Source organism: Rattus rattus, chromosome 17 (assembly GCF_011064425.1).
Source record: "Rattus rattus isolate New Zealand chromosome 17, Rrattus_CSIRO_v1, whole genome shotgun sequence".
Taxonomy (NCBI): Eukaryota; Metazoa; Chordata; class Mammalia; order Rodentia; family Muridae; genus Rattus; species Rattus rattus.
The window spans coordinates 32,553,304-32,579,007 of NC_046170.1; the positions used below are offsets into that span (position 1 = coordinate 32,553,304).

General features: G+C 38.6%; 1 protein-coding gene across 2 annotated transcripts in view; it reads left to right on the plus strand.

The window, feature by feature from the left end:
* The window catches only part of Cntnap4 (contactin associated protein family member 4), a 665,755-nt gene extending 640,266 nt beyond the window's left edge, over nucleotides 1-25,489 (plus strand). For both annotated transcript variants that reach the window (XM_032888111.1, XM_032888110.1), the window contains 3 exons: nucleotides 18,232-18,450; nucleotides 18,763-18,834; nucleotides 24,478-25,489. In XM_032888111.1, coding sequence (XP_032744002.1) covers nucleotides 18,232-18,450; nucleotides 18,763-18,834; nucleotides 24,478-24,671 — 485 coding nt within the window. In that variant the 3' untranslated portion in view covers nucleotides 24,672-25,489. The remainder of the gene's footprint in view (nucleotides 1-18,231; nucleotides 18,451-18,762; nucleotides 18,835-24,477) is intronic.
* Nucleotides 25,490-25,704: the final 215 nt, after the last annotated feature.

The window sequence follows — 25,704 nt, forward strand, 5'->3', positions numbered from 1 at the left end:
TTGCAACGGGTGAAGAAAGGGGAGGAGCATACAGTAAGATAGGAGAAAGGTCAGTGTTCCACTGCACAGTGGGGTGTAGACAGTTCATAATAACGTGCTATTTACTTTATGCAGAACCAGAACAGAGGCTCTTACAGGCTCCAAATGTAAAGAAATAATAAGAAAATAGAAAATGCTAGATCCTTGATTTGGTCAAAACTTACCATGTACATGGATTGAAATATCACACCGAACTCCATAAATATGTAAATGAGGCAGGTTAAGAAAATTTATTTTTAAATTTAATTTTAAATAAAATTGAAACCAGGCCTACACTTTATTAAGAGACCAAGTCAACGACTGTAAATAGCAGCAGCAGCAACAAAAAAAAAAATCACATCAATATTCCAGCCCAACCTGATTTTAGCTATGGAGCTAATTTCTTCTCTCTGATGACTTCCTGACTCTGTGCTATGGGACAACTAGAAGGGCAGTGATGAGACCCCAAGACAAAGCCAGGATGAGGCACGGGGGAGGTACCAGAAGACGGAGCCATACCCCGAGCTGATGACAGTTTGTGGAAAACCTCCTAGTTGATTGGAAAACTCAAAGAAGCCTTCCACTAAGCCTAGGTGTACATGGGTAATTTTATTCATACAACTAAAGGTCAATATCTAATAGTGTAAAAGTGTGCCCATCATTTGGACTGTATTATTTATTTATTTATTTATTTATTTATTTATTTATTTATTATTCATTTATTATATATAAGTACACTGTAGCTGTCTTCCGATACACCAGAAGGGGGCATCAGATCTCTTTACAGATGGTTGTGAGCCACCATGTGGTTGCTGGGAATTGAACTCAGGACCTCTGGAAGAGCAGTCAGTGCTCTTAACCACTGGGCCATCTCTCCAGCCCGACTGTATTATTTATTATTAGACTCTATTCTGTCCATGAGAGGAGGCATAAACCAATATTACATTCTTAATATCAAAAAGACATATTAAGAAGGGTTTCTGTGCATGGTCTTCCTCATACAATAGTATAAACTAATAAAAATAAACAAATGAATAAAAAACTCCCAATTTCAAGAGCTTTTGTATCTATCAGATTATGAAATGAGGCACAGATATAAAATGCACAATATATGACCAACATTCTAAGTTATGAACAATATTGATATCATATTTAGCCTCAAATTTAATGTCAGGATTTCTGACAAAATATCTTTGAGAGCAGACATATGTGAAATGTATTATAAAATAATTCATTCAAAAGCGTACTCTGAAGAGGATTGTCTCAGCAAAGCTGTAGAATGATGAATGTAGGATAGTCATATGGATTAGTGAGGTTAATGTTTTTATTGAAATGTATATCACCCCTGTTAAAAAATTATGATTAAAATCCAAACTGAGCAATGAACTTCATAGTTTAAATCAATGTACTCTCCCAGAAGTATAACTGATAATTTACTTAGCATGTACCTTAGGTGTGGATCTAGACAGAGGACTAATCATTTGTAATTCAAAAGCAATTAGTAACTTGTAGTCAAACTTTGTGTGGCATATGAATTCATTATAAATTATTAGAGTATATATTAGTATATTATAGTAATAATATGTTAAGTTGTCACAAAATAGATTAACAAACTGGTTAACAAAGATATTGGTTTTCCAGAGTGTTGCTCACTTTTGAAGTTCTGTGTTGTTTTAGTAGAGGTCTTTTGAGAAACATTTGCCAAGAAGAGAGTAAACACTGTGAGATTTTTATTTAGAGAACCCTGCAAGAGAAAACATAGAGGGGGTTGGCTGAGTCATGCAAACACAGAGGGAGCTGGCTGAGTTATGCAACTATCATAACAGATAGGCAGAATGGGGTTGAAACAGAAGTCTATTATACCACTGTTCAGTCTAAAAAAGGCCAGGTCGCCAGAGTCTTTCGGGAGCTCTTGAGTCAAATCAGAGGAGTACCATTATTGTGAGGAATTACAATGCATGCTGTTCTTAGTCCTTGGCTAGGAGTAGTCTGTGAGAAGAATCACATCGTCATGAGTATGAGGTAGCCTGAGAAGCCAGCAGCTCGGGTCTAGCTGAAGATCTCTGAGGCACATTTTTATGGGCTCATGTTCATCAAATATGCTATTTGGTTTTGGTTTAGTCCCTGTGTCTCATTCGTTCATATATTAATTCAACTCATGGTTTGTAAATACCTGCTGCATATACAGAGCCATGGTCAATGATGTAACCATCACATCTGTTCTGTTAGAGCTTATAGAAAGATGCTTACAGTAATTGTACCATGATCTTGTGTATATAATTGAATATAATGCGCTCTAGTTGTACTTTATATGAAATGAGCCTATTTCTTTCCGAATTAAAACATATAAAAATACTTATGTTTTATAAATGACAATATTTAATTGGAGGTGGCTTACAGGTTCAGAGGTTCAGTCTATTGTCATCAGGTGGAAGCATGGTAGCCTCCAAGCAGGCATGGTGCAAGAGGAGCTGAGAGTTCTACATCTCCATCCTAAGGAAGCCAGGAACAGACTGGACATCCTCAGGCAGCTAGGAGGAAGATCTCCAAGCCCACGCCAACAGTGACACACTTTCTCCAACCAGGCCACACCTTCTAATAGTGCCACTCCCATAACAGTAGTTTAGTTCCTGGGAGGCGTCTGGTTGGTTGATACTGTTGTTCCTACTATGAGGTTGCAAACACCTTCAGCTCCTTCAGTCTGTTCTCTAACTCCTCCATTGTGGTCCCCATGCTCAGCTGCAAGCATATTAATCTGTATCAGTTAGGTTCTGGCACAGCCTCTCAGGAGACATCCATATCAGGCTCCTGTCAGGAAGCACTTCTTGGCATCAGTAGTAGTGACTGGGTTTGGTGGCTGCATATGGGATGGATCTCTGGATGGCCTTTCCTTCAGTCTCTGCTCCACTCTTTGTCCCTTTATTTCCTCCTATAAGTATTTTGGTCCCCCTTCTAAGAAGGACTGATTCATCCACATTTTAGTCTTTCTTCTTCTTGAGCTTCATATGGTCTGTGAATTATATTCCAAGTTTTGGGGCTAATATCCACCTATCAGTGAGTGCATACCAAGTGTGTTATTTTGTGACTGGGTTACCTCCCTCTGGATGATATTTTCCATTTCCATCCATTTTCCTAAGAATTTCACGAAGTTATTGTTTTGAATAGCTGAGCAGTACTCCATTATGTAGATGTACCACATTTTCTGTATCCATTCCTCTGTTGAGGGACATCTGGGTGTTTTCAGCTTCTGGCTATTATAAATAAGACAGCTATAAACACAATGGAGCACGTGTCCTTGTTATATGTTGGAGCATATTTGGGTATATGTCCAGGAGTGGTATAGCTGGTACCTCAGGTAGCACTGTCTAATTTTCTGAGGAACTGCTGGATTGATTTCTAGAGTGGTTGTACCAGCTTGCAATCCCACCAAAAATAGAAAAGTATTCCCCTTTCTCCACATTCTCACCAACATCTGCTGTCACCTGAGTTTTTGATCTTAGCCATTCTGAATGGTATGAGGTAGAATCTCAGAGCTATTTGATTTGCAATTCCATGATGACTAAAGCTGTTGAACAATTTTTAGGTGTTTCTTGGCCATTTGATGTTCCTCAGCTGAGAATTCTTTGTTTAGCTCTGTACTTCATTTTTAACAGTATTATTTAGTTCTCTGGAGTCTAAATCCTTGAGTTCTTTGTATATATTAGATATTAGCCCTCTATCAGTTGTAGGATTGGTAAAGACCTTTTCACAATCTGTTGGTTGCCATTTTGTACTGTTGACAGTGTCCTTTGCCTTACAGAAGCTTTGCAATTTTATAAGGTCCCATTTGTCGCTTCTTGATCTTAGAACATTAGCCAGTGGTATTCTGTTCAGGAAAATTTCCCCTGTGCCTACGTGTTCAAGGTTCTTCCCACTTTCTTTTCTACTAGATTCAGTGTATCTGGTTTTATAATCCACTTGGACTTGAGCTTTGTATGAGGAGATAAGAATGGGTTGATCTGCATTCTTCTACATGTTGATCTCCAGTTGAACCTGCACCATTTGTTGAATTCTTTTTTTCCATTGGATGGTTTTAGCTCCTTTGTCAAAGATCAAGTGACCATAGGTGTGTGGGTTCATTTCTGGGTCTTCAACTCTATTCCATTCATCTACTGCCTGTTTCTATACCAATGCAGTTTTTATCATGATTGCTCTCATGTATTACAGCTTGAGTTAAGGGATAGCGATTCCCCTAGAAGTTCTTTTATTGTTAAGAATAGTTTTCACTATCCTGGGTTTTTTGATATTCCAAATGAATTTGCAAATTGTTTTTTTCTAACTCTATGAAGAATCGAGTTGGGATTTTGATGGGGATTGCATTAAATCTGTAGATTGCTTTTGACAAGATGTCCATTTTTACTATATTGATCCTACCAATCCATGAACATGGGAGATTTTTTCCATTTTCTGAGATCTTCAATTTCTTACCTCAGAGACTTGAGGTTCTTGTCATACAAATATTTCACCTGCTTGTTTACAGTCATACCAAGGTATTTTATATTATTTGTGACTATGGTGAAGGGTGTCATTTCCCTAATTTCTTTCTCAGCATGTTTATTCTTTCTGTAGAGGAAGGCTATTGATTTATTTGAGTTAATTTTATATCTAGCCACTTAGCTGAAGTTGTTTATTGGGTTCAGGTGTTCTCTGGTGGAATTTTTGTGATCCCTTAAGTATACTGTCATATCACCTGCAAATAGTGATATTTTGACTTCTTTCTTTCCAATTTGTATCCCTTTGACCTCCTTTTTTTATCTGATTGCTCTGGCTAGGACTTTAAGTACCATATTGGATAGGTAGGGAAAGAGTGGGTAGCCTTGTCTAGTCCCTAATTTTAGTGGGATTGCTTCAAGTTTCTCTCCATTTAGTTTGATGTTGGCTACTGGTTTGCTGTATATTGCTTTTACTATGTTTAGGTATGGGCCTTGAATTTCCTGGTCTTTGCAAGACTTTTATCATGAAGGGGTATGGAGTTCTTTCAAATGGTTTCTCAGCATCTAATAAGAGCATCATGTGGGTTTTTTTCTTTGAGTTTGTTTATATAGTGGATTACATTGATGAATGTCCATATATTGAACCATCCCTGAATTCCTGGGATTGAAGCCTACTTGATCATGGTGAATGGTCGTTTTGATGTGTATTTGGATTCTGTTTGTGAGAATTGTATTTTCACATTGATATTCATGAGGGAAATGGTTCTGAAGTTCTCTTTCTTTGTTGGGTCTTTGTGTGGTTTAGGTATAATCAAGATTATGACTTTAAAGAATGAATTGGATAGTGTCCCTTCTGTTTCTATTTTGTGGAATTGTTTGGACAGTATTAGTATTAGGTCTTCTTTGAAGGTCTGATAGAATTCTACACTAAACCCATCTGATCCTGGGCTTTTTTTGGTTGGGAGACTTTTAATGGCTGCTTCTATTTCTTTAGGGGTTGTGGGACTGTTTAGATGGTTTATCTGATCCTGATTTAACTTTGGTACCTGGTATCTGTCTAGAAAATTGTCTATTTGCTCCAGATTTTCCAGTTTTGTTGAGAATAGGCTTTTGTAGTAGGATCTGATAATTTTTCCTCAGTTTCTGTTGTTATGTTTCCCTTTTCATTTATGATTTTGTTAATTTGAAGACTGTCTCTGTACCCTCTGGTTAGTCTGGCTAAGGGTTTATCTATCTTGTCGATTTTCTCAAAGAACCAGCTCCTGGGTTTTGTTTTTTTTTTTAATTCTTTGCATAGTTCTTTTTGTTTCTACTTGGTTGATTTCAGCTCTGAGTTTGATTATTTCCTGCTGTGTACTCCTCTTGGGTGTATTTGCTTCTTTTTCTTCTAGAGTTTTCAGGTGTGCTGTCAAGCTGTTAGTATATGCTCTCTCTAGTTTCTTTTTGGAGAAACTCAAAGCTATGAGATTTCCTCTTAGCACTGCTTTTATTGTATCCCATAAGTTTGGATATGTTGTGCCTTCATTTTTATTAAATTTTAAAAAGTCTTTAATTTCTTTCTTTATTTCTTCCTTGGCCAAATTAGCGTTGTTCAGCTTTCATGTGTATGTGGGCTTTCTGTTGTTTCTGTTGTTATTGAAGACCAGCCTTAGTTCATGGTGATCTGAAAAAGTGCATGGGATTATTCCAATCTTCTTATATCTATTGAGGCCTGGTTTGTCACCAATTATATGGTCAGTTTTGGAGAAGGTGCCATGAGGTGCTGAGAAGAGGGTATATTCTTTTTTGTTTTAGGATGAAATGTTCTATAGATATCTGTTAAATCCATTTGGTTCATAACTTCTGTTACTTGCTCTGTGTCTCTGTTTAGTTTCTATTTCTATGATCTGTCCATTGATGAGAGTGGGGTGTTAATGTCTCCCACTATTATTCTGTGTGGTACAATATATGCTTTGAGCTTTAGTAAAGTTTCTTTTATGAATGTGGGTGTTTGAAGCATAGATATTCAGAATTTAGTGTTCATCTTGGTAGATTTTTTCCTTTAATGAATATGGAGTATCTTTCCTTATCTTTTTTGATAACTTTTGGTTGAAAGTTGATTTTATTTGATATTAGAATGGCTATTTAAGCTTGTTTCTTGGGACCATTTGCTTGGGAAATTTCTTTCCGTCCTTTTATTCTGAGGTAGTGTCTGTCTTTGTCACTGAGGTGCATTTCCTGTATGCAGCAAAATGCTAGGTCCTTTTTACATATCCAGTCCATTAGTCTATGTATTTTTATTGGGTAATTAAGTCCATTGATGTTAAGAGATACTAAGAAATAGTGATTTTGTTTCCTGTTATTTTTGTTGTTAGATGTAGAATCATGTTTGTGTGGCTATCTTCTTCTGGTTTGTTGCATGAAAGTTACTTTCGTGCTTTTTCTGTGGTGTAATTTCCTTCCTTGTGTAGAAGTTTTCTTTTATTCTTTGTAGGGCTGGATTTGTGGAATGATATTGTGTAAATTTGGTTTTGTCACAGAATATCTTGCTTTCTCCATCCATGGTATTTGAAAGTTTTACTGGATATAGTAGCCTGGGCTTGCATTTGGGTTTTCTTAGTGTCTCTATCACATCTGCCCAGGATCTTCTAACTTTCCTACTCTCTGTTGAGAAGTCTGGTATAATTCTGATAGCTCTGCCTTTCTATAATGTTACTTGACCTTTCTCCCTTACTGCTTTTAATATTCTTTCTATGTTTTGTACACTTGGTGTTTTGATTATTTTGTGATGAAAGGAATTTCTTTTCTGATCCAATCTATTTGGAGTTCTGTAGGCTTCTTATATGTTCATGGAAATCTCTTTCTTTAGGTTAGGGATATTTTCTTTTATAATTTGTTGACAATACTTACTGGCCCTTTAAGTTTGGAATCTTTACTGTCTTCTATACCTATTATCTTTAGTTTGGTCTTCTCGTTGTGTCTTGGATTTCCTGGATGTTTTGGGTTTGGAGCTTTCTGCATTCTGCATTTTCTTTGACCATTGTGTCAATATTTTCTATGGTATCTTCTGCCCCTGAGGTTCTCTCTTCAACCTCATGGATTCTGTTGGTGATGCCTGCATCTTTGATTCCTGATGGATTTCCTAGGTTTTCTATCTCCAAGGTTGTCTCTCTTTGTGATTTCTTTATTGTTTCTATTTCCATTTTTAGATCCTGGATGGTTGTGTTCAATTACTTTACCTTTTTTCCGTGTGTTTTCCTGTAACTCTTTAAGGAATTTTTGTGTTTCCCCTTTAAGGGCTTCTACTTGGTTACCTGTGTTCTCCTGAATTTCTTTAAAGGAGTTATTAATGTCCTTCTTAAAGTCTTCTATCATCATCATGAGATGTGATTTTTAAATCCAAATCTTGGTTCTCTGGTGTGTTGGGTTATCCAGAACTTGCTGTGGTGGGAGAACTGGGTTCTGAAGATGCCAAGTAGTCTTGGTTTCTGTTTAGGTTCTTGCACTTGCTTCTTGCCATCTTGTTATCTCTGTTACTTGGTCTTGCTGTTTCTGACTGGAGCTTGTCCCTCTTGTGGGCCTGTGAGCCTGTGATCTTAGGAGTGAGAGCACTCCTGGGAGATCAGCTCTGCCAGGTCTGGCTTTGGGTTTGAAGGGCTATGGGACAGCCTAAGCTCTGGGTAGAGATGGAGAATGGATGGATCCTGTACCAGGTTGCTAGGCATTTCCTGTACCCTGTGTGCTCCTGGTGGGTCCCTCTTTGGACAGTCAGTCGAATGAAAGTGGTGTCTCACCTGTGGACTTAGGAATGAGAACACTCCTGGGAGACCAGCTCTCTTTGGGCATGGTTTGGGTCCAGAGGGTTGTGGGACAGCCTTAGCTCTGGGCACAGATGAAGACCTCAAAATACTTATTTTTAAAATAATTAATTCACTAATATTTCTTGTAAGAGGCTGAATATAAAGCTGACTTATGTTTGTTTAGTTACAGTTTGTCTACATTTTCAGCCACAAACTTAAACTATGATCATTTATTGTTTTGACAGATAAAAGCCCAGAAAAACAGAAAATTCTATTATCTCTTGGGTTTCTTTAATATTCTTTTTTTTAATATTTACCTATTTATTTCATGTATGTGAATACACTGTCATTGTTTTCAGATTCACCAGAAGAGGGCATCGGATCCCATTACAGGTGGTTGTGAGCCACCATGTGGTTGCTGGGAATTGAACTCAGGACCTCTGGAAGAGCAGTCAGTCTTAACCACTGAGCCATCTCTCCAGCCCTTAGTATTCTTTTAAAATTAGGAATAAAAAAAGATTATCTTGGAATACTGTCATTGTTCAATATTAGTAGGTGATACTGAAGAAAGTGGGAAAGCTTTAGAAAATCATACCAAACTGTGCCATGAAATCTGGTGACTGTTTCTAAGTCTCCATTACACTTAATCACTGTAGCAAAAAAATAGTAGATTTTAAACTATGGCAGCAGGATTAAGGTCTTATCCAGGATACTCACTTCAGATAGGTCCATATTGATATACCATATCCCATTTACTTTTCAAATCCATCAACTACTGTAAATTTAAGACTTGAGATATATGCCTGGATAACTGTATGTGTTAGATGTTTATTGAAATGAGAAGCCAATGTCTATTCAGCTCATTCTGCGGAATGGCTTATAACTATGTGCTATCATGTCTCAGCTGTCCTTGTTTCTGGGGCTATAGAGCCAAGAAGTATACTTACTGCCAGGCAGATTTAGGCCAGATATAAATACAGTTTAGTCAGCAAGAAAAAAAACGAGTCTATCAAATGTCTACTGAAGAGGTTTAAGAACAAGATCCAATGTGCAGGACTCCTGTATGCAAAACTTACTTGAACTTCACCAGCCAGAAATGAGAAGTGTGATGACCTAGATAACCCAAGGACACGAACTTTATTAATAGGCTGCGTGGTAATTCTCAAATAATGACTATTTATTTTTAAATCAAATTTAAAAAGGAAGTACAAGTTAGAATAAGAAAGACACAAAAGCCAAAAATTAGTTTTGAAAATTCATTAGTTCTATAACCTATTGATTTAAAAAAAATACTTTAAATGTGGCAGACTGACTTCAAGGCTGTGTCCTTGTCAGATGAGGGTCGGTTACAGAGGGTCTTTTATGTCATTGTGAATTGACTCTTGTTAGACACTTATAAACACCATTTTTCCTAATCCTGTTATGGGACTAGATCTGAGAAGCATCATGTCACAATACCCAAGGGATATTCATGATGCAAAAAGAAACATATTTCCTGATTGTAATTATAGAACAAATGATAAGGTAGAAATTGGGGCTTTTTGTCAGAGCATATAATCATGGGTAAGTGGTTCCTGTGGGATGGGCAAGCACACTTCTCTCAGTGAGCTGTCTCACTCAGTGCTACCATTTGGCTGTCAAGCACCATAAAACATAGAACTCTGCTTACACTTCAAAAACTCCCAACTGTGGAAGTGAAAGTTGTCATTGATCCAAAAAGCAAGTAGTATCAGGAAACCTGATAAAAATCTAGAAACCTGATTTAAAAAAAACTATATGTTAAAAACAATTCTGGAATAAAAAGGAATGAGGCATTATTTAATTATGAACATGCTTTAATGTGGTGTCTATACTGTGAATAGATAAACAAATAAAGCTATGATGTGGCAGTTAAGCTGAAGTAAATTTATTAAAGAACTAGTGTGAATAGGGGAGAGTAGAAGTATTGGCCAGAGTGCAGAGTATGAACACAGAACTGTTGGGAGAGGGCACATCCATAGTTAGGAGATATTGAATTTAGTCCGATGGTGATCTCTAAGGCTGGATAGAGCATCAGTAATAGCACTTATCAGTGTTTCCTGTCAAGTATAATGGAGCAAAAGATAACTTAACATTTTTACCAACAATCACTTATTCCTGGGTTGTACCTGGAAGTCAGGTTTATTAACATTGTCAGAAGAGAAAAGCCAAGTTGTTACAGTTCAGATTCAATTCTGGAGGAGGGAGAGAAACTGACCCCTTTCATTCTCATCTTTCCCATGAAAGGTGGGCATGACATTTCTTTAGTAAGCATGTTGTTCACAATTTTCATAAGCTACCATGTCAGAGAGAAAGGAGAGCTATCCCAGTGGTTAGGAGTGCATAGCTCTCTTGCAGAGGATACAAGTTTGGGTTCCAGTACACACATATCCAGAAATACAGCGCTCTCTTCTGGTTCCCATGGTCACTGTATTCAAGTACACATACCCACAGGTGTGCATACACAATGTATATACATAGTTTAAAAAAATCTTTTCCAAAAGGCAAATGATTTGTCAATAAATTTCCTAAGTTAAACATTTATGGAGATTTTATAATAAGAGATTTCTCTAAGATGTAATTAATCAAAGGAACATGTAGGCATAAATTGTTTTGATAATTCATTAAGCTTTTATTGGGTTACAATTATACCACATTAAAATATCTCCTAATTAAGATAATCACATAATCTTAAAGTTGCATAAAACTTCTCATGGGGAAAAATGCCCTTATTTTGAATAATGGTATAATTTAATTCATTGTAAAAACTAAAAAAAAAATCACTACTCAAAAACTGAATGAGGTTTATAATTGGTCTTTGTTGTTTTTTTATGACAAATATGTAACTACGTAAGAAAATTGACATCAGTAATCTGTTGGTGCTTCAGGATGATGGTGGAAAGGTAGGTTGCAAGTTACGGTTCTGCCTTTGTTGGGTTATGCTTCCTTTACCTTTTTATGGTTGAGTTCTGTGACCTGCTCATGGGTTTCTCTCCATGTTAGAAGAGACTTGAAAAACCTGCAGATTGCTTTCACTCAACTCAGCAGTTGCATTAGTATGTTTCCAAGAGACAACCAGAAGGATCATTCATCTCTCCTGAGCTGGTAGATTGGGGAAATACCCTTGGATTTAGGCAGTGACATTTAGGTCAGGTCTAAATGAACAAAGAAAACAGAACAAAACCATGTGGTCTAAGCATGTCTATTCAGTCTCCCAAGGGAATATTTAGGAAGGTCAAAATATTCATTCCAAGGATATATTAGGTAAAAATCTGCAGAGCCAAGGGGGTATGCTCAAGCTTCCTTAGAAAAGTTGATTTTATTTTCAGATGAAGATGCTGTTTTGGTTTCAGTTATGTGTCTATGTGTGCACATTTCTACATGCGAGTGCACATGCACACATAGGTTAGAAGGCGGGGATCAAATCCTCTGGGGATGTAGTTACAGACGTCTGTGAGTCATCTGCCATGGGTTCTGAAAACTGAACTCCAGTCCTCTGCCAAAGTAACAAGCACTCTTCAGCATTGCCCTGTCTCTCCAACCAGAACTAGATTTCTTCAAGATACCAATTTTGTACATCTATGTCTAATGACACTTAAGGTGAGATAGGCTCTTCTGAAGTGAAAGAGAATTAAGGCTCTTGAGAAAGCCACCTACAAGTAACTTTTGTATGAATTGGGGTGTTGAGTTTCACCTCTGAGAGCATTGTGTGCGCCTGGAGATTTAACTTCTCCTTTGTCCTCATAGTTCTTGGCATCTACCTTGCCATTTGCTTTTCCATTCGTGCCTGCTTTTGTTCCCTGTACATATATACAGGAGCAAACGCATCTGCTTGCTCTAGCCTTGGCTGTTCCTGTGGTTCGTGACACCACTTCCTGGCAGTCCCTCCTTATCTTTATCTTACATATGAAAGTTACTGAAACTCTCTTTGCAGTTGGCCCCCTTTTCTACAGAAGACATTATAAACCACTCCCGTTTATTCTCGTTTGAGTTCTTAGACTTTTAATTCACAGTAGGTTATGAGAGCCACGAGGAATTTTATAAAGCACTGCTCGTCATTGTTCTTGCACTGACTGCCATATCTTCCTAGAAACACTCCTTTCTCTGTAATAGAAAGGCACTCCATCAAACTCTAATTTCCTGGAACTCAATTTTTCTTGTAGGCTGTTTGTTAAATGATTTCTTCTTCACACGAGCAGAAGTTACTCCCTTTGTTGGCATATACAATCGAGGCTTATTTTTTAATAGGGAAGACTGAGCCAGAAGCCTTGAGTCACTTGAGGATTTTTATGACCAGAAACAAGAGCTGGAAAGGTTTGTTCTCAATTCTTTCCTCTACCTTCACTTTTCTAGCTCTTTATACTGCGTTAGCATTGAAGGGATTAGATAATGGGAAAGAAATAGGTTTTGCTTACTGGCACTGTTAGAATAGTTCTCAGAACACATAGAGGGTGTGGAGGCTTTTCTAAGGCCACATTTGCTTATGAGAAACGCCAGTCTACCCCATTTATGTTGTCTCACAACTGGACTGAATTCTGAGAGGAAGAACGCTAAGTTGCTAGAAGTTTCTTCCCATGCTAACTCATCCACCAAAGGTCCTGAAACAAGGAGTCATTGGTCTAGTTGAGTAGAGAAACCATGTCTGGATGCTGCCAGTGAGGAAGATGTCCTCAGATTCTCTGTCTAAGGGCTGGAGTATCTTTGTGTTATCCTGGAAATTTTTATGTGGAGCATTTGAGTTTTACAGGTCCTAGGGAATGTGGGGTTTACCAAGGCCCCTACACCATTACATGTAAAGATCAACACCAGAGCATACCACTTTGCATGTTTTCCCTGTTTCTCAATGAGCTTATATTTGGTACATTTCCATTTTGTTGTTGCAAAGAGAGGTTTCCCTTGACAGCTTAGCTCAGTATTACACTACAGGGGGACCCAGACTCCTGTGTGATCTACAGTCTCTGTGTTTCAACCATCCTGAAGCAGGAAGTAACTGTGCACTAGCTAGGAAAATGAAAAACAGAATGAAGATCTGGGCTTTTGTCTCTATGATTAACACATTCAGGGGTATCTGTTTCATTACCCTACTCCCCTGGCCAATGCTTTCAGGAAATACCCAGTGTTTGCAGAATATTGCAAAAGCACCCAATGTTGCTTTTCACTAATCTGCCAGGCTCCTTTCAGTAAACTCAAGTTGACAGTCACAATTAATCACCAAAAGGGATTCAACGTCAAGGAAAACAGAAGGAAAAAAAAAAACAATCATCAAGATCCTCTACATAAATTAAGCTATTTAGATAAAACTCAGTACACGTAATTTCATTCGATTCTAGTAAACCACAGCAATGTGAAACAAAGAACCAGAAGAACTAACTGAAAACTGAGCTGGAGTAAATGACTTATATTGACACTTGAACTCAGGTCCTAGAAGATGAAGCGAAAGAAAGATGTTTAAGTTATGGTTAATGGGCGAGAAAGTGGAATAGATTTGCAGAAGTTGCAGAGGAGACACGGGCTGAATAAAAGTCCATCCCAGAGTGATCGAAAAGGTGCGTTCCAAACAATAGCCACGTGGATTCTGTGAAAATTGCCAAGCTATGTTAAAGCTGAGCCTGTTGAAAGGCTTTGCTCTGTGGGGGTGGGGAGGTTGCTCAGTGGGGAAGAATAGTTGCTGTTCTCTTCAAGGACCTGAGTTTAGTTCCCAGCATCCTCACTGGGCAGCTCACAGCCACCTGTAACACATGTTCACATATCCATGTGCAGACACACAGCTACACATAATAAAACGTAATAAAAATAACTATGTCTTAAAAAGAAAGGATTTACTGATTTACTATGTCCCCTGAAGAGTATTGAAAGAAATAACCCACGGAAAGCAAAAGGTAGACTCACAAGAGTATAAGATACATCAAAAAGAAAAAATAGGGCCAGATGTTCAGTACTAAACTCCAACATAAAGGGGAAAACAACCCCATAGTAAGAGGCATTATTACAGTGAGCACAAAAGGTACCCCAATCCATAATGACCAATCCCTAACTGACACACAATCACTGAAATGTCCAGGTTACTTCCTACATAGAAGAAACATTTCTAGTTTCTATTTCCATGTTTATTTTGTGTCCTCTGACTAAAGTGTAGGTACCTGAACACCAGGGGACTCATTCCTACCTTCTTGGTTCTGACAATAATAAACTGTAAAGGATTAAGTACCCATTTCAACTTTGAGGGATATAAGTTTTTTACAGCAGTTTCACTGATAAAAATATTATCACTTTTTAAAACTTTGATTTTTCAGACTATGCTATGAACTGGGCATTTTTCACTAGGGAAATAAATTTTTACTATATTATTTTTTGGCTCAAAACTTAAGAATATTTTAAAAGCTTCCATAACTTTTATTCAATGTGTGAACATTGTAGAAAATATGACAAGTATTGACATTAACATATATGCCATTTTAAGAAATCATCAGAGTTATAAAATGTTCCTAACATAAACTATTCCTAAAATAAGAGTTTCTATAAATATCTGTAGGCCTGAACTTATAGTTGTCCAACTAAACACGGGCAATTTGTTCTAAAAATCCAGTGCATACAAAAGTCTGCAGATGGTCTAGTGAATCATAAAATGTGAGGTTCTTAATATATAGCCTGCATATGCCTCCCACATATTTAGAGTCATGCCTAGGTTGCTCATAATACCTAAGACAATGGAAATGCTATACAATTAGTCATTATACTCTATTGTTTAGTGAACAATGTTAAGGAAATGTGTGCCATACTCCGCATAGTCTCTTTTTTCCCAGTGGGAAAAAATACACATAATTTGAAACATAATTATGCCATCCTTTAGAACCTAACTTGTGAAGGTTGGCATGTCACGCTAGTGAATATTTAAACTGACTTTCTTTTTTATTTTTTAAACTTCTTTTAATTTTTGAGACTATAACAAAATTACATTTTACCCTTCCCATTCCTCCCTCCAAAATTCTTACATATGTCCCCCCCTAGGTCTCTTTCATATTCATGCTCTCTTCTAAACTACTTGCTATCGCGTGCATATATGCATAGAAATATAACCTGCTCAGTTTGTACCATGTCAGCTACATGTATGTTTTCAGGGATGAGCATTTGGTGTGAGATAGCATTTGAAAGAGATAGTTTGGGTCTGTGGTTCCTTCAATGTGAGAATGTGGAACTCACACATATTGAGGGTTTGTACATTTGTCAGTGTGACTGGTATGATGGTAGACTGAAAGATTTTTGTTTCTGTATGGTGAAAGAGCCCAACATCAGGTGCTGAGGGATGAAAGAAATTCCATTTAGCTTTCAATTCCAATCATGGAAAAGTCAAGGCAGGATCTTGAACCAGCTAAGCGCATCACATCTACAGTAGAGCACAGAGATATTACTAATGGGAGCATGCGCATTGGCTTGCCTGCCTGTGATCAACACAATCTCTCCACTCTTCTACAGATCACTGCCCATGCCTAGCAAATCGTCCTACCCACAGTAGGCTGGCGCTTCCCACATCAATTACCTTAATTAAGACAGTCCCCTGTGGACATGTGCCTAGATTAACTGGATCTAGATAATTCCTCACGGAGACTCTCTTCGCAGGTGATTCTTAAGTTGTGTCGAGTTGACAAATTATCACAAGGGTCAGTGATATATTTCTGGAGCCCTTGATCTCCTGTGTGAGTCACAGAGTGATAAATGCTCACTGCTATCCTTATCTAGGGAAGAGAACCAGAGAATCAGGCCTCAGACTCCGAAGGCAGTTACTTGGTCCCAGATACCTGTCCTCGGAGGCCGTTATGACAACATCTGTGCATGTATAGCAGCTGGATTCCTTTTGCTTCTGTCCTTCGTCTGAGAGTTAGCTCTGTTGAGCCTTTCCACCGCTACCGTTAAGGTCTCTCGGGTTAATGAACAGAGGATTTTAAGTATGGCTAATTAAGAAGGAGATGATGAACTCTTCTGGAAATGATTAAAGGCCATAACCAAAAAGTGATGCTGTGTCCCTAATCTCCAGGATTCTTTTTATAGAGAATGAATCTCATAATAGGAAACCTTTCATCAATGTTATTTTTTATCATTAGATATAAAATGCGAATGAAAATGGAGCCAAAGGAAAATGGTCTTCGGAAACCTAGCTATTACAAGAAATGACAGGCTCAGAATTGAGATGCCTGGAGTTACTTAAAAAATAATGTTCAAGCCCAGAGAGCCCTCAAAGCAACAACAGCAAAAGACATTGCCGGAGATACGAGGACAGCGAGGGAAAGGCTGAACCATAAAGTGATCCGTGAACAAAAGGAACCTGTGATTTGGGCTTTCCAGTAGGTCTGGGGTCCAGAATGTGTTGTCCACAACCCTGTAGCTACAGATAACTCATTAATAACAATTCCGAACCTAAGTGTCACGTCTTTGTGGCAGCAAAATGATATTCCTGTGGCCACTGTGAAATTTAAAAAATAAGACAAAAATCCCATAAAACAGTGTGTTTCATACTCTCAATAAACTCCTAGTGTCTGTTATATTATTGACAGAAAAAGGCCTATCTTCGTGCACACATGTGTGTCTGTAAGGGAAGGTGACGGTGTCATTTTTGAGCCTGTTGGACGGATGCATACATCATAGTGTGATGATCTTTACATTTTAAAATGCTAGAGTAAAAGCAGAGGGTGGTCTATGTCTGTGATCCTAGTGCTTGGGAAATCGATGTCTGAGGATCAGGAGTCACCCTCAGCTAAGTAGTGACTCGAAGGCTGGCCTGCTCTATGTAAGACCGTGTCTCAAAAACCAAATCAAACCAAACCAAACCAAACTAAACCAAATCAAACCAAACCAAACCAAACCAATCCAAACCAAACCAAACCATAACAAAACAAAGCAAAACCGCTCTACAATAATTAGTTTTGTTCCCAGTTAATTCTGGTAAAACAACTGCTGTCTGTATTATTTGTTAGCTCTTAAATTAGCAATTAATATTTTAGCATTAGAATTAATCTCTGACCCAGAACAGACTTGTTAACATGGGAGGAGTGGCTATCTACTTGTAGAGGTCACAAACCTATTTCTTCATAAAAGGCCATCACTGAGACAGAAAGCAATGGGATATGAGCGTTCTGAGGCTGGGCATGAGACATCCTAATACCTTTGGATTTAGGCCTCTGCGACATGCTGGTATTAGTCTCTTAGAGTTCAGTGGAAATCATGCGGTGTCAGCAGAGCTCTCAGTTGGAGGACCTTCTCAGGTTGGGCAATTGACCAGGGAGCTTCAGAGGCCAATTTTCCCGCTAGCTTTGCTTCCTTTCTTGGCTTGAATCTCAGAAGCTGAGCAGAACTAATCTCTAAACCTAGGACACATCTCTCAATATTGACTGCACACAATAAACGTACTCTGATCTATTCTAAAATGGTAATGGTAAGGTGTAGCTGTTGGACAGGTAGGGGCCTAGCATGCACAAAATCCTAGGCTTGATCACCATTAATGAATAAACCCAGGCATGGTGGTGAGCTCCTGTAATCTAAGCACTTGGTGGTGACAGAGGAAGGCAATTCAACAGTTCAAGGTCATCCTTGATAACTTATGGAGTTGACAGTAGCCTGGACTTTGTGCTACCCTGTCTCAAAGGGAGGGGAAAAAATGAAATCATGTGACCCCCTCATTAGTTCATAACCTCTTCCATTCTTACTATTTTAATCATCTGCAGAGACTACAGTATTCTTAATGAACCATGCTTGCATACTCTCTTCATTAACCCTGAAGTCTCAACACTGCTTACAGAAAGATGTAGCAGACCTATTTCTCTCAATAAAGACAGTAGAATTAGCAGTTGGACATGTCTTGCTGTTGCGTTCATGGATACAAGGTATTGTACATCTGCATCACTGCCCCTCTTGTTTGGCACTCTGATCCATGTTGTGCTGTTTCTTTGTAGAGTACAGTGATGTCGACCAGGAGACCGCACTGGCTGCAGCCCATGGCTTCACAGGCTGCCTCTCTGCAGTGCAGTTCAGCCATATTGCACCCCTGAAGGCTGCTCTACAACCTGGCCGTCCAGCCCCCGTTACCGTGACAGGGCATGTGACTGAGTCCAGCTGTGTGGCCCCTGCTGGCACCGATGCCACGTCCAGAGAAAGGACACATTCATTTGCAGGTGACTTGAGACCCTCTCCCTCCTCGATGATAGATGGACTTGTTCAAAGTGGGCATTTCCCTAGTTTGGTCGTGATTCTCAAGATGGCTTCCGGGAATGGCTTTTGTTTCCTCTTCAGGTCTCTCCTTCACCCATCCTTTTCTGGAGTCTTGATTTCAAGTCGTTTGCAGTTGACATCGTTAAAATTTAGAACTATAGGGACTCCCACATTCATCTCTGTGATTTTGTTCTGATTTGAAACTTGAATACTTCCGCATTTCCTCTGGTTGGTTGGGTGGACCACTCTGTCTCTTTTTTGTGCTTTTGCCGTAGATCACTCTGGAACGATGGACGACAGAGAGCCTCTCACTCATGCGATCAAAAGCGACTCTGCAGTGATTGGAGGTAGCTGGGAAGCATAAGTGAACTTTTTGGTGGGGTCTTATTACTATAATGTTATTACTATATTGTTAGTACTATATCGCTGAATGTAAGCCTCAGAAAACTATCTATGAAGAATCCATATATTTTCACTGGACATGTAGTTCAGTTGTAGCATGCCTGGCCAACAAGCATGAAGTCTTGGGTTCAATTCCCAGAATGGGGTAGTGGGGCTGGTTCACACATCTCAATTACTGTTCAATGAATCTTAGTGGTTTTTTTTTTTAATTTTATTCTTTGTCACCTCATGCATGTATATAACATATTTTGGTCATATTCATTCTCTATTACCCTCTCCTACCTTCTCATATCCCTCTCAGTCCATTTCCAACGAACCCCCTTTGCAACAAGTCCCAATCCTATTTTCTTGCCTCTTGTTTTGTGTGAGCCACCGCCATTAAGTTTAATTAGGTTCCCTGAACAACCGTAAGTGGAGGGTTATCTACTAGGATATGACCAACTTATCCATGAGCTACACTACTGAAGACAGCAACTCCCCTACTCCCAGCACCCATTAACAGGCAAAAGCTCTCAGGAAGGGGCGGGGCCTCTAGGCTAGTCTCCCATCCTCGATGGACACCTTTGATGGACAAGAGTGGGTTGACAGACTCACTCTTGTGCACACCTTTCCAGGCACTGAATTTGAAGAAGAGGATGGTCTATAACTTTCACTGGGGTGGTCTCATAGAATGTGCCTGGATTCTAGACATCCTTGGAAATTTTCTGTGTAAATGTGGATAATCTCACTAAGGCATTACACTCTAAGATCAGTTGCTGAGCTGTGTAAAAATGAACCGTATTTAGCTTAAAGCCATAGGGACTGCTTTGTGCATTTATTTCCTCAGACATATCATTGCTTCTGCAAAGGTCCGTGTGAAAACAGGAAAATTTGAGACTAACACTAGATATATGCTTTTCGTGTTTCTTTAATGCTTATTAAAGTAGATATTTCATCGTTCAGGCACACCTATAAAGGAATACTAGACTTTCAGTTCTTATCAGTGCTTAGGTTAATAGGTTGAAAGTGGTTCATAGTAATTTGAAATTGCCAAATTCACACAAAGAAAACTTTAAAAATATCTTTAATGTGACAACATCTTCTTGGAGGTCTGTGTTATTTAAGACCAAACCCAGAACTAGAGCTTTTTCTTCCTGATTAATGCTCGTCAGAGGATATTAATCAGAGCACTGAAATGTTAAGTGCCTTAGCATTTCTCTGCACTCTGAATATCATATGGATGCACGAAACAAAGAACTGTTCAGCCTTATATCCAGATAATGTGATTATTCATATATTTGAGAAACTTCATGTGGCCCTCCTACTGGATATGCTTAGTAATGTATTTTTACATATTTTAATTTTATTTTTAATTGTATGTATGTGGGGGGAAGGGTGAACAGTGAAGTTGTCAGTGATGGTTGGTTTTGGTCAACTTCACAAAAACCTAGCCAATCTTAATTGAGAAAATGCCTTCATAAGACTGGTCTATAGGCAAGTCTGTATTGTATTATCTTGACTGGTGATTGATGTGTATGGGTCCATTCCATAGGACACAGTACCACCCCCGCCCTTTGCAAGTGATCCTGAGTTACATTAAAACAAAAACAAACAAACAAAAAGAAAAACAAACAAACAAAACCAGCTTGAGCAAACCAGGAGGAGTCAGCTAGTAAATAGTATCCTTCCATGGCCTCTGCATTGACTCTTGCCTCCAGTTCCCTCGCTGCCCTGGCTTCCCTCATTGATGGAAGTGACCTTGTAAGGTCCGAATAAACCCTTTCCTCCCTATGTTGCTTTTGGTGATGGTGTTTTTCTCACAGCAATAGAAACTTAGCTAAGACAGTGCCCATAGAAGTCAGAAGAGGTCACTGGATCTCCTGAAGCTCGGGGTACAGGCAGATGTGAGGGCTAGGGACTGAACTCCAGTCCTCCGTGGAGCAGTATATACTCCTCACTGCTGGAGCCTCTCTCTAGCCCCCTGCCTTTTAAAGACTTTACTTCTAATTTTGTCGGTAATTGTGTGTGAGCATGTGTGTATGTGTGTGTATGTCTGTATATGAATAGTTTGGAGTCTCGTACTGTCTCTCGTTTAAACTGTTTCAGTTGCTGGACCCTATTTTAGAAGGTACATGATGACAGTCACAGTTTCTCTCATTGTTATTTCTGTTCTCCCCTTAAATTAAATATCTACAAGTTAAAGATACAGGAAATAGAATTCTCCTTTAATTCCCGGACAAACAAAACAACCCTCCCCACCCCACCCCCCTTTTTTGAATGATTAGTTTAATCTTGAGTTTAACTAGTTACTAGAATAGTCTAAGGGAAACATGTTATATACTAAAGCCCTACTTAAACTTCCAAGATTTGTAAAGAGCTCAACATTTAAAGTAGAATTCTTGCTCAGACAAATTGTCACATCCAGTGCTCTTCTTGCCTAGCACGCCTAGCACACCACACACACACACACACACACACACACACACACACACACACACACACACACACACACACAGAGCAGAGAGACGTTTTGTCTCTCGAGGCTCACCAGGGTCTATGAAACCAGCATGCTGTCTCATTTCGGTCTTTGTGGGGATTGAGCTTTGATAGCAGAGCAGCTGGAAGTTGCCTTGTAAGCTCAAAAGGTCTCATGCCAACCATGTACAATTTGTCTGCTCACTCACAGCATAGGGTCCTCGACTGTGGTGAGCTGTCTGGTAGTACTGAGGTAGAATTTTATCCTGTCGTTGTGCTGGCCAGTCATAAATCAAACCCAGTGTGTAACCGTAGTTGATGTATTCAAACACTTTCCAGAGTAGATAATCCTCTTGTGTTCTCAGCTGTAGGTAACCGTCCTCTTTGTTTATAAACAAAGTAAGTAGTATGAAGGAGGAGGAGAGAGTTAGTGAGATATTTTAAAATGACGAGGTAGACATGGAGTGTTTCTGGTCCGACTGTGAGGATGCAGATTCAGGCAGACAGGAACCAGCATATACTGCTCCTAAGAACACATCCTCATGGTGCTTCAGGTCCGACAGCACAGAACAGAGCAGTTTATTTTATTTAATATGAATATATTGAATTGTTTGTTTGGGGGGACAGGTAACTGGTAATTTCAAGGCATTTTCCTTGGCCACAAAAAGCAATGACATGAAACTTGCCCCAATTTGAAAGAGATAAATCATCGACTTACAGAAAAAGCCAGAGACCATCTCTGATGCAGGTCATTGGTTGTCCCCTCTAGACCCACATGATGATGTGATGGTGACATTTATTTTATAACTTCAGTACTACTCTGACATATTTTATCATTTCCCACCTTGTAGATTTCAGAATCCCTCTCTCCGAGCTAGAAACTTCATAATATGGTGATTGAATTAGCCTCAGCAACCTAATTAATTGTTTTTAGAGGGACGAAAGGCAAAATATGTAACAACACATGAATACTCTGATTAAATTTGTTATTGATGTGATTAAGTAGTGATACCCATTAGTAAAATTACCAAATGCCTATTAGATTCATTACTATCTTTCTTGGGTAAGCCTGACATAGTCAAAAGTTTGCTTATCGTCAGCAATATCACTGTTGGCCATGAAGATTCTGCTTAGTAAATCTTACTGAAACTTCCAAATACCTTCAAGTCTTGATTTAATTTCATTAAAGACAGCTACATTTATTTGTACTCAAGTGGTGTCTTACAGCTTGGGAATAGCTCGTCTGGTCAGCTGCTTGCCTAGCATGCGTGAATCCCTGGATTCTATCCATGGAAGAGCATACACTGGATGTCCGTGCACACACTAGTGATCCTGTACTTGAGAGATGGGGGACAGGATGACCCGAAGTTCAAGATTATCCTCTGCTACATACCTAGTTCAAAGGCTATTGAGACCCTTCCTCAAGGGAAAAAATATAAGCAAACAAAATAATATGGAATCTCAGTTTTAGTAAGCCAAATTTGATCTACACTGTGATTATAATATTGTATATTTTTAATAATCCACATTCATAAGAGGCCCCAAAGCACGTGTGCCTGCAGTGCCACATCAAATGGCCACGTAGCAGCTACCTATATTGAAGATAGTCAGACTCAACTAGAACATCATTGAGAATGAGTTCAAGGCTCATTTGGACAATGTAAAGAAATCTTATGTCCCCTCTAAGATATTTACATAATGTTTTATCTTGAAAGTACCTAGTTTCTCTGAAAGATTCTATAAAATACTTCAAAGCATGGTTGTGCATACAGGTATGTGTGCATACATACACACACACACACACACACACACACACACACACACACACACACACGAAGAACTTACATTCCTCCATTAATATCTTCATGACAATTTTAAGGAAACTCACAAAATCACGTGACAATGATTTTCCAAATTCTATTTTTATTTGGCTCTTTGAACTTTATCATTAGCATGAAACACCATTAGGTGATTTTAGTTAAATAACAGATTCACTTCAATCAGTTCAGCGAGAACTAGGAAAGATGGACTTCTATATAACAATGGTTTGCCTATGAGGTGGCCATTCAAATAAAAAAATTGTGTGACTGAAGCACAAAGGATCAGTTTAACCCACGACTCCAATGTTTGCAGAATATTTTCTGGAGTCAGGTATCATCCTTCAGCATGCACCTGATATACTTTATGAATATTTCCTATTTCACTACATGGCCCATTAGAAAGATTTGTCAGGCATCAAAATTTAATGGAATGAGTAATTTTTACTGTTTCATTGACGACATCCTTAAATGAGTTTGACTTTTGCCTGACAGTGCAATGTCTTCTGCTTCATAAAGTCAATGACTAGTTCTACAATCTGGTGTCCTGGTCTTGATTCGGGCTAACCACTGGACTTTCTCCCACCTTCATCATGCACCATTAATGAAAATAGAACTATTATGGAATACTAAATTGCATCCAATGTGTCCCTATCGTAGGGTGTCCTGAGGACTATCTGGGGTCATGTTCCACTTGAAGGATCTCATATCACTCCAGAGTTGATAACCATGGACTCAACAAAGAATTGTAATACTTCAAATATTTACAAAGAACACAGAGTTTCAAAACCCAATATGCCTCATGCAGAAAGAATTTTAACATATTTACATTTTACTAGCACTATTTGTGCATATAACGTACTCCTCTTCAACTTGATTGATTGAGAATCAACTTCATTGACATTCTCATGTATTTAATCACAAAACACGATCCTTTCACAGCATTGTACTTAAGTATAATTTTAAAAATAATCAAAATGTCTTCATGTTTTATTATGAAGAAACATTTGGTCATAAAATTATGGAAGTAATGCTACCTGATGAAAAGAAACACATGAAGCAGATCCAATATAATGCAAATTTGGGATATATGGAAGGGACCCTGCAAGGTTGATATAATCCCTAAATAAAGTTACTCTATTACAGTACTGCTTGAATATAAAAGGCAAGAAGTTTTGTTGTTTCTGATTTATATCTTATAGATGGTTGACTTCAGTGGGAAATAATATTCTCTCGACTAATTAAGCCATGAAGTTGACACAGTGTCTATTCTGACCAAGGTCCTGACTGGGTATTTCTTTTCTCTTTTCTCTCCAGGTCTGATAGCTGTTGTGATCTTTATCTTGCTTTGCGTCTCCGCCATAGCGGTTCGCATTTATCAACAGAAAAGGTTATACAAAAGAAATGAGGCAAAAAGGTCAGAGAATGTAGACAGTGCCGAGGCTGTTTTGAAAAGCGAGCTTCATACCCAGAATGCAGTCGGTGAGAATCAGAAAGAGTACTTCTTCTGATTGGCAATGGTCCTCTAATTTGCAAGGATGAGTTCCTTTGAATAGCCAGGGGCTCTCAGTGGATGAGAACTGCTCTAACCCTGACGGTACAGGCGATGGATCTGCAGCACGGCCATCTTTCCATGTCCAAGCTCAGGATGGCTCCAGGCAGCCTCCTCCAGCGATGCGCTCCTTCTAGCCATCATTCTGTTAAGAAAGGAGCTCGCTAGTGGTGTCCCTTTCCAACTTCTGCACACGATCAAAGCCAAGTTTAACTTTCTTCATGACTATGGTTTTTCAATGGGGGAATCTAGCCCTTCTCTTCACTCTGTAAAACATACGTTTTGTTAGAGGTTAAGAACTCAAAATTGGACTCTAAATGGCCTTGCTTTCCTTGAGACCACATGTCCTGTTTGCTTTTGTCTTCACATGGTGTTGTTCATGAGCCTGGAAATGCTTCTGAGATCCTGTTTGGCTGGTGTTTGCATCTTCAATGGCCAAAAGTCTATACATAAAGCCCCTTTGCCTTTCTCTGTATTACATTCAATACATCAATAGTCTGAAAAATTGTTTTCTTGTCTTTGGCTTGTTTGTATTGCTCTTTTTCTATTTGACTCTTTTCTGATACTTTTTAATGCATTTTGTTCTGAGTGTCTGACTTTTAAATCTGAACACGCAATTCCTATATAAAAAGACTCGGAAAGTATGGCGGTTGTCGGTATGTGATGTCACGTCTCTACAGAGAGTTTCTTGTCATTGTTTGGTGATGACTGGTTTAGACCCTGAGCAATTGTAATTTTCCAGACTGTACAATGTTTTCCATTAAACTTGTCACAAAACAAGTCCTAACACAGCAAAAAAATATTTTAATTGCAAGTGTATTACCTCAAATATACATAGGAGATGAATTTCCCCAAACATTAAAACAGTTATTTCTTAGGTTTTTCAAAAGGTAATTTCAAAATTTTGTTTGATCTCCCATGACGGTTTTCTATGGAGTATGCTCTTATATATTGGAGAAGAAGGAGATAACAAGAGAGCGCAACTCTTCATT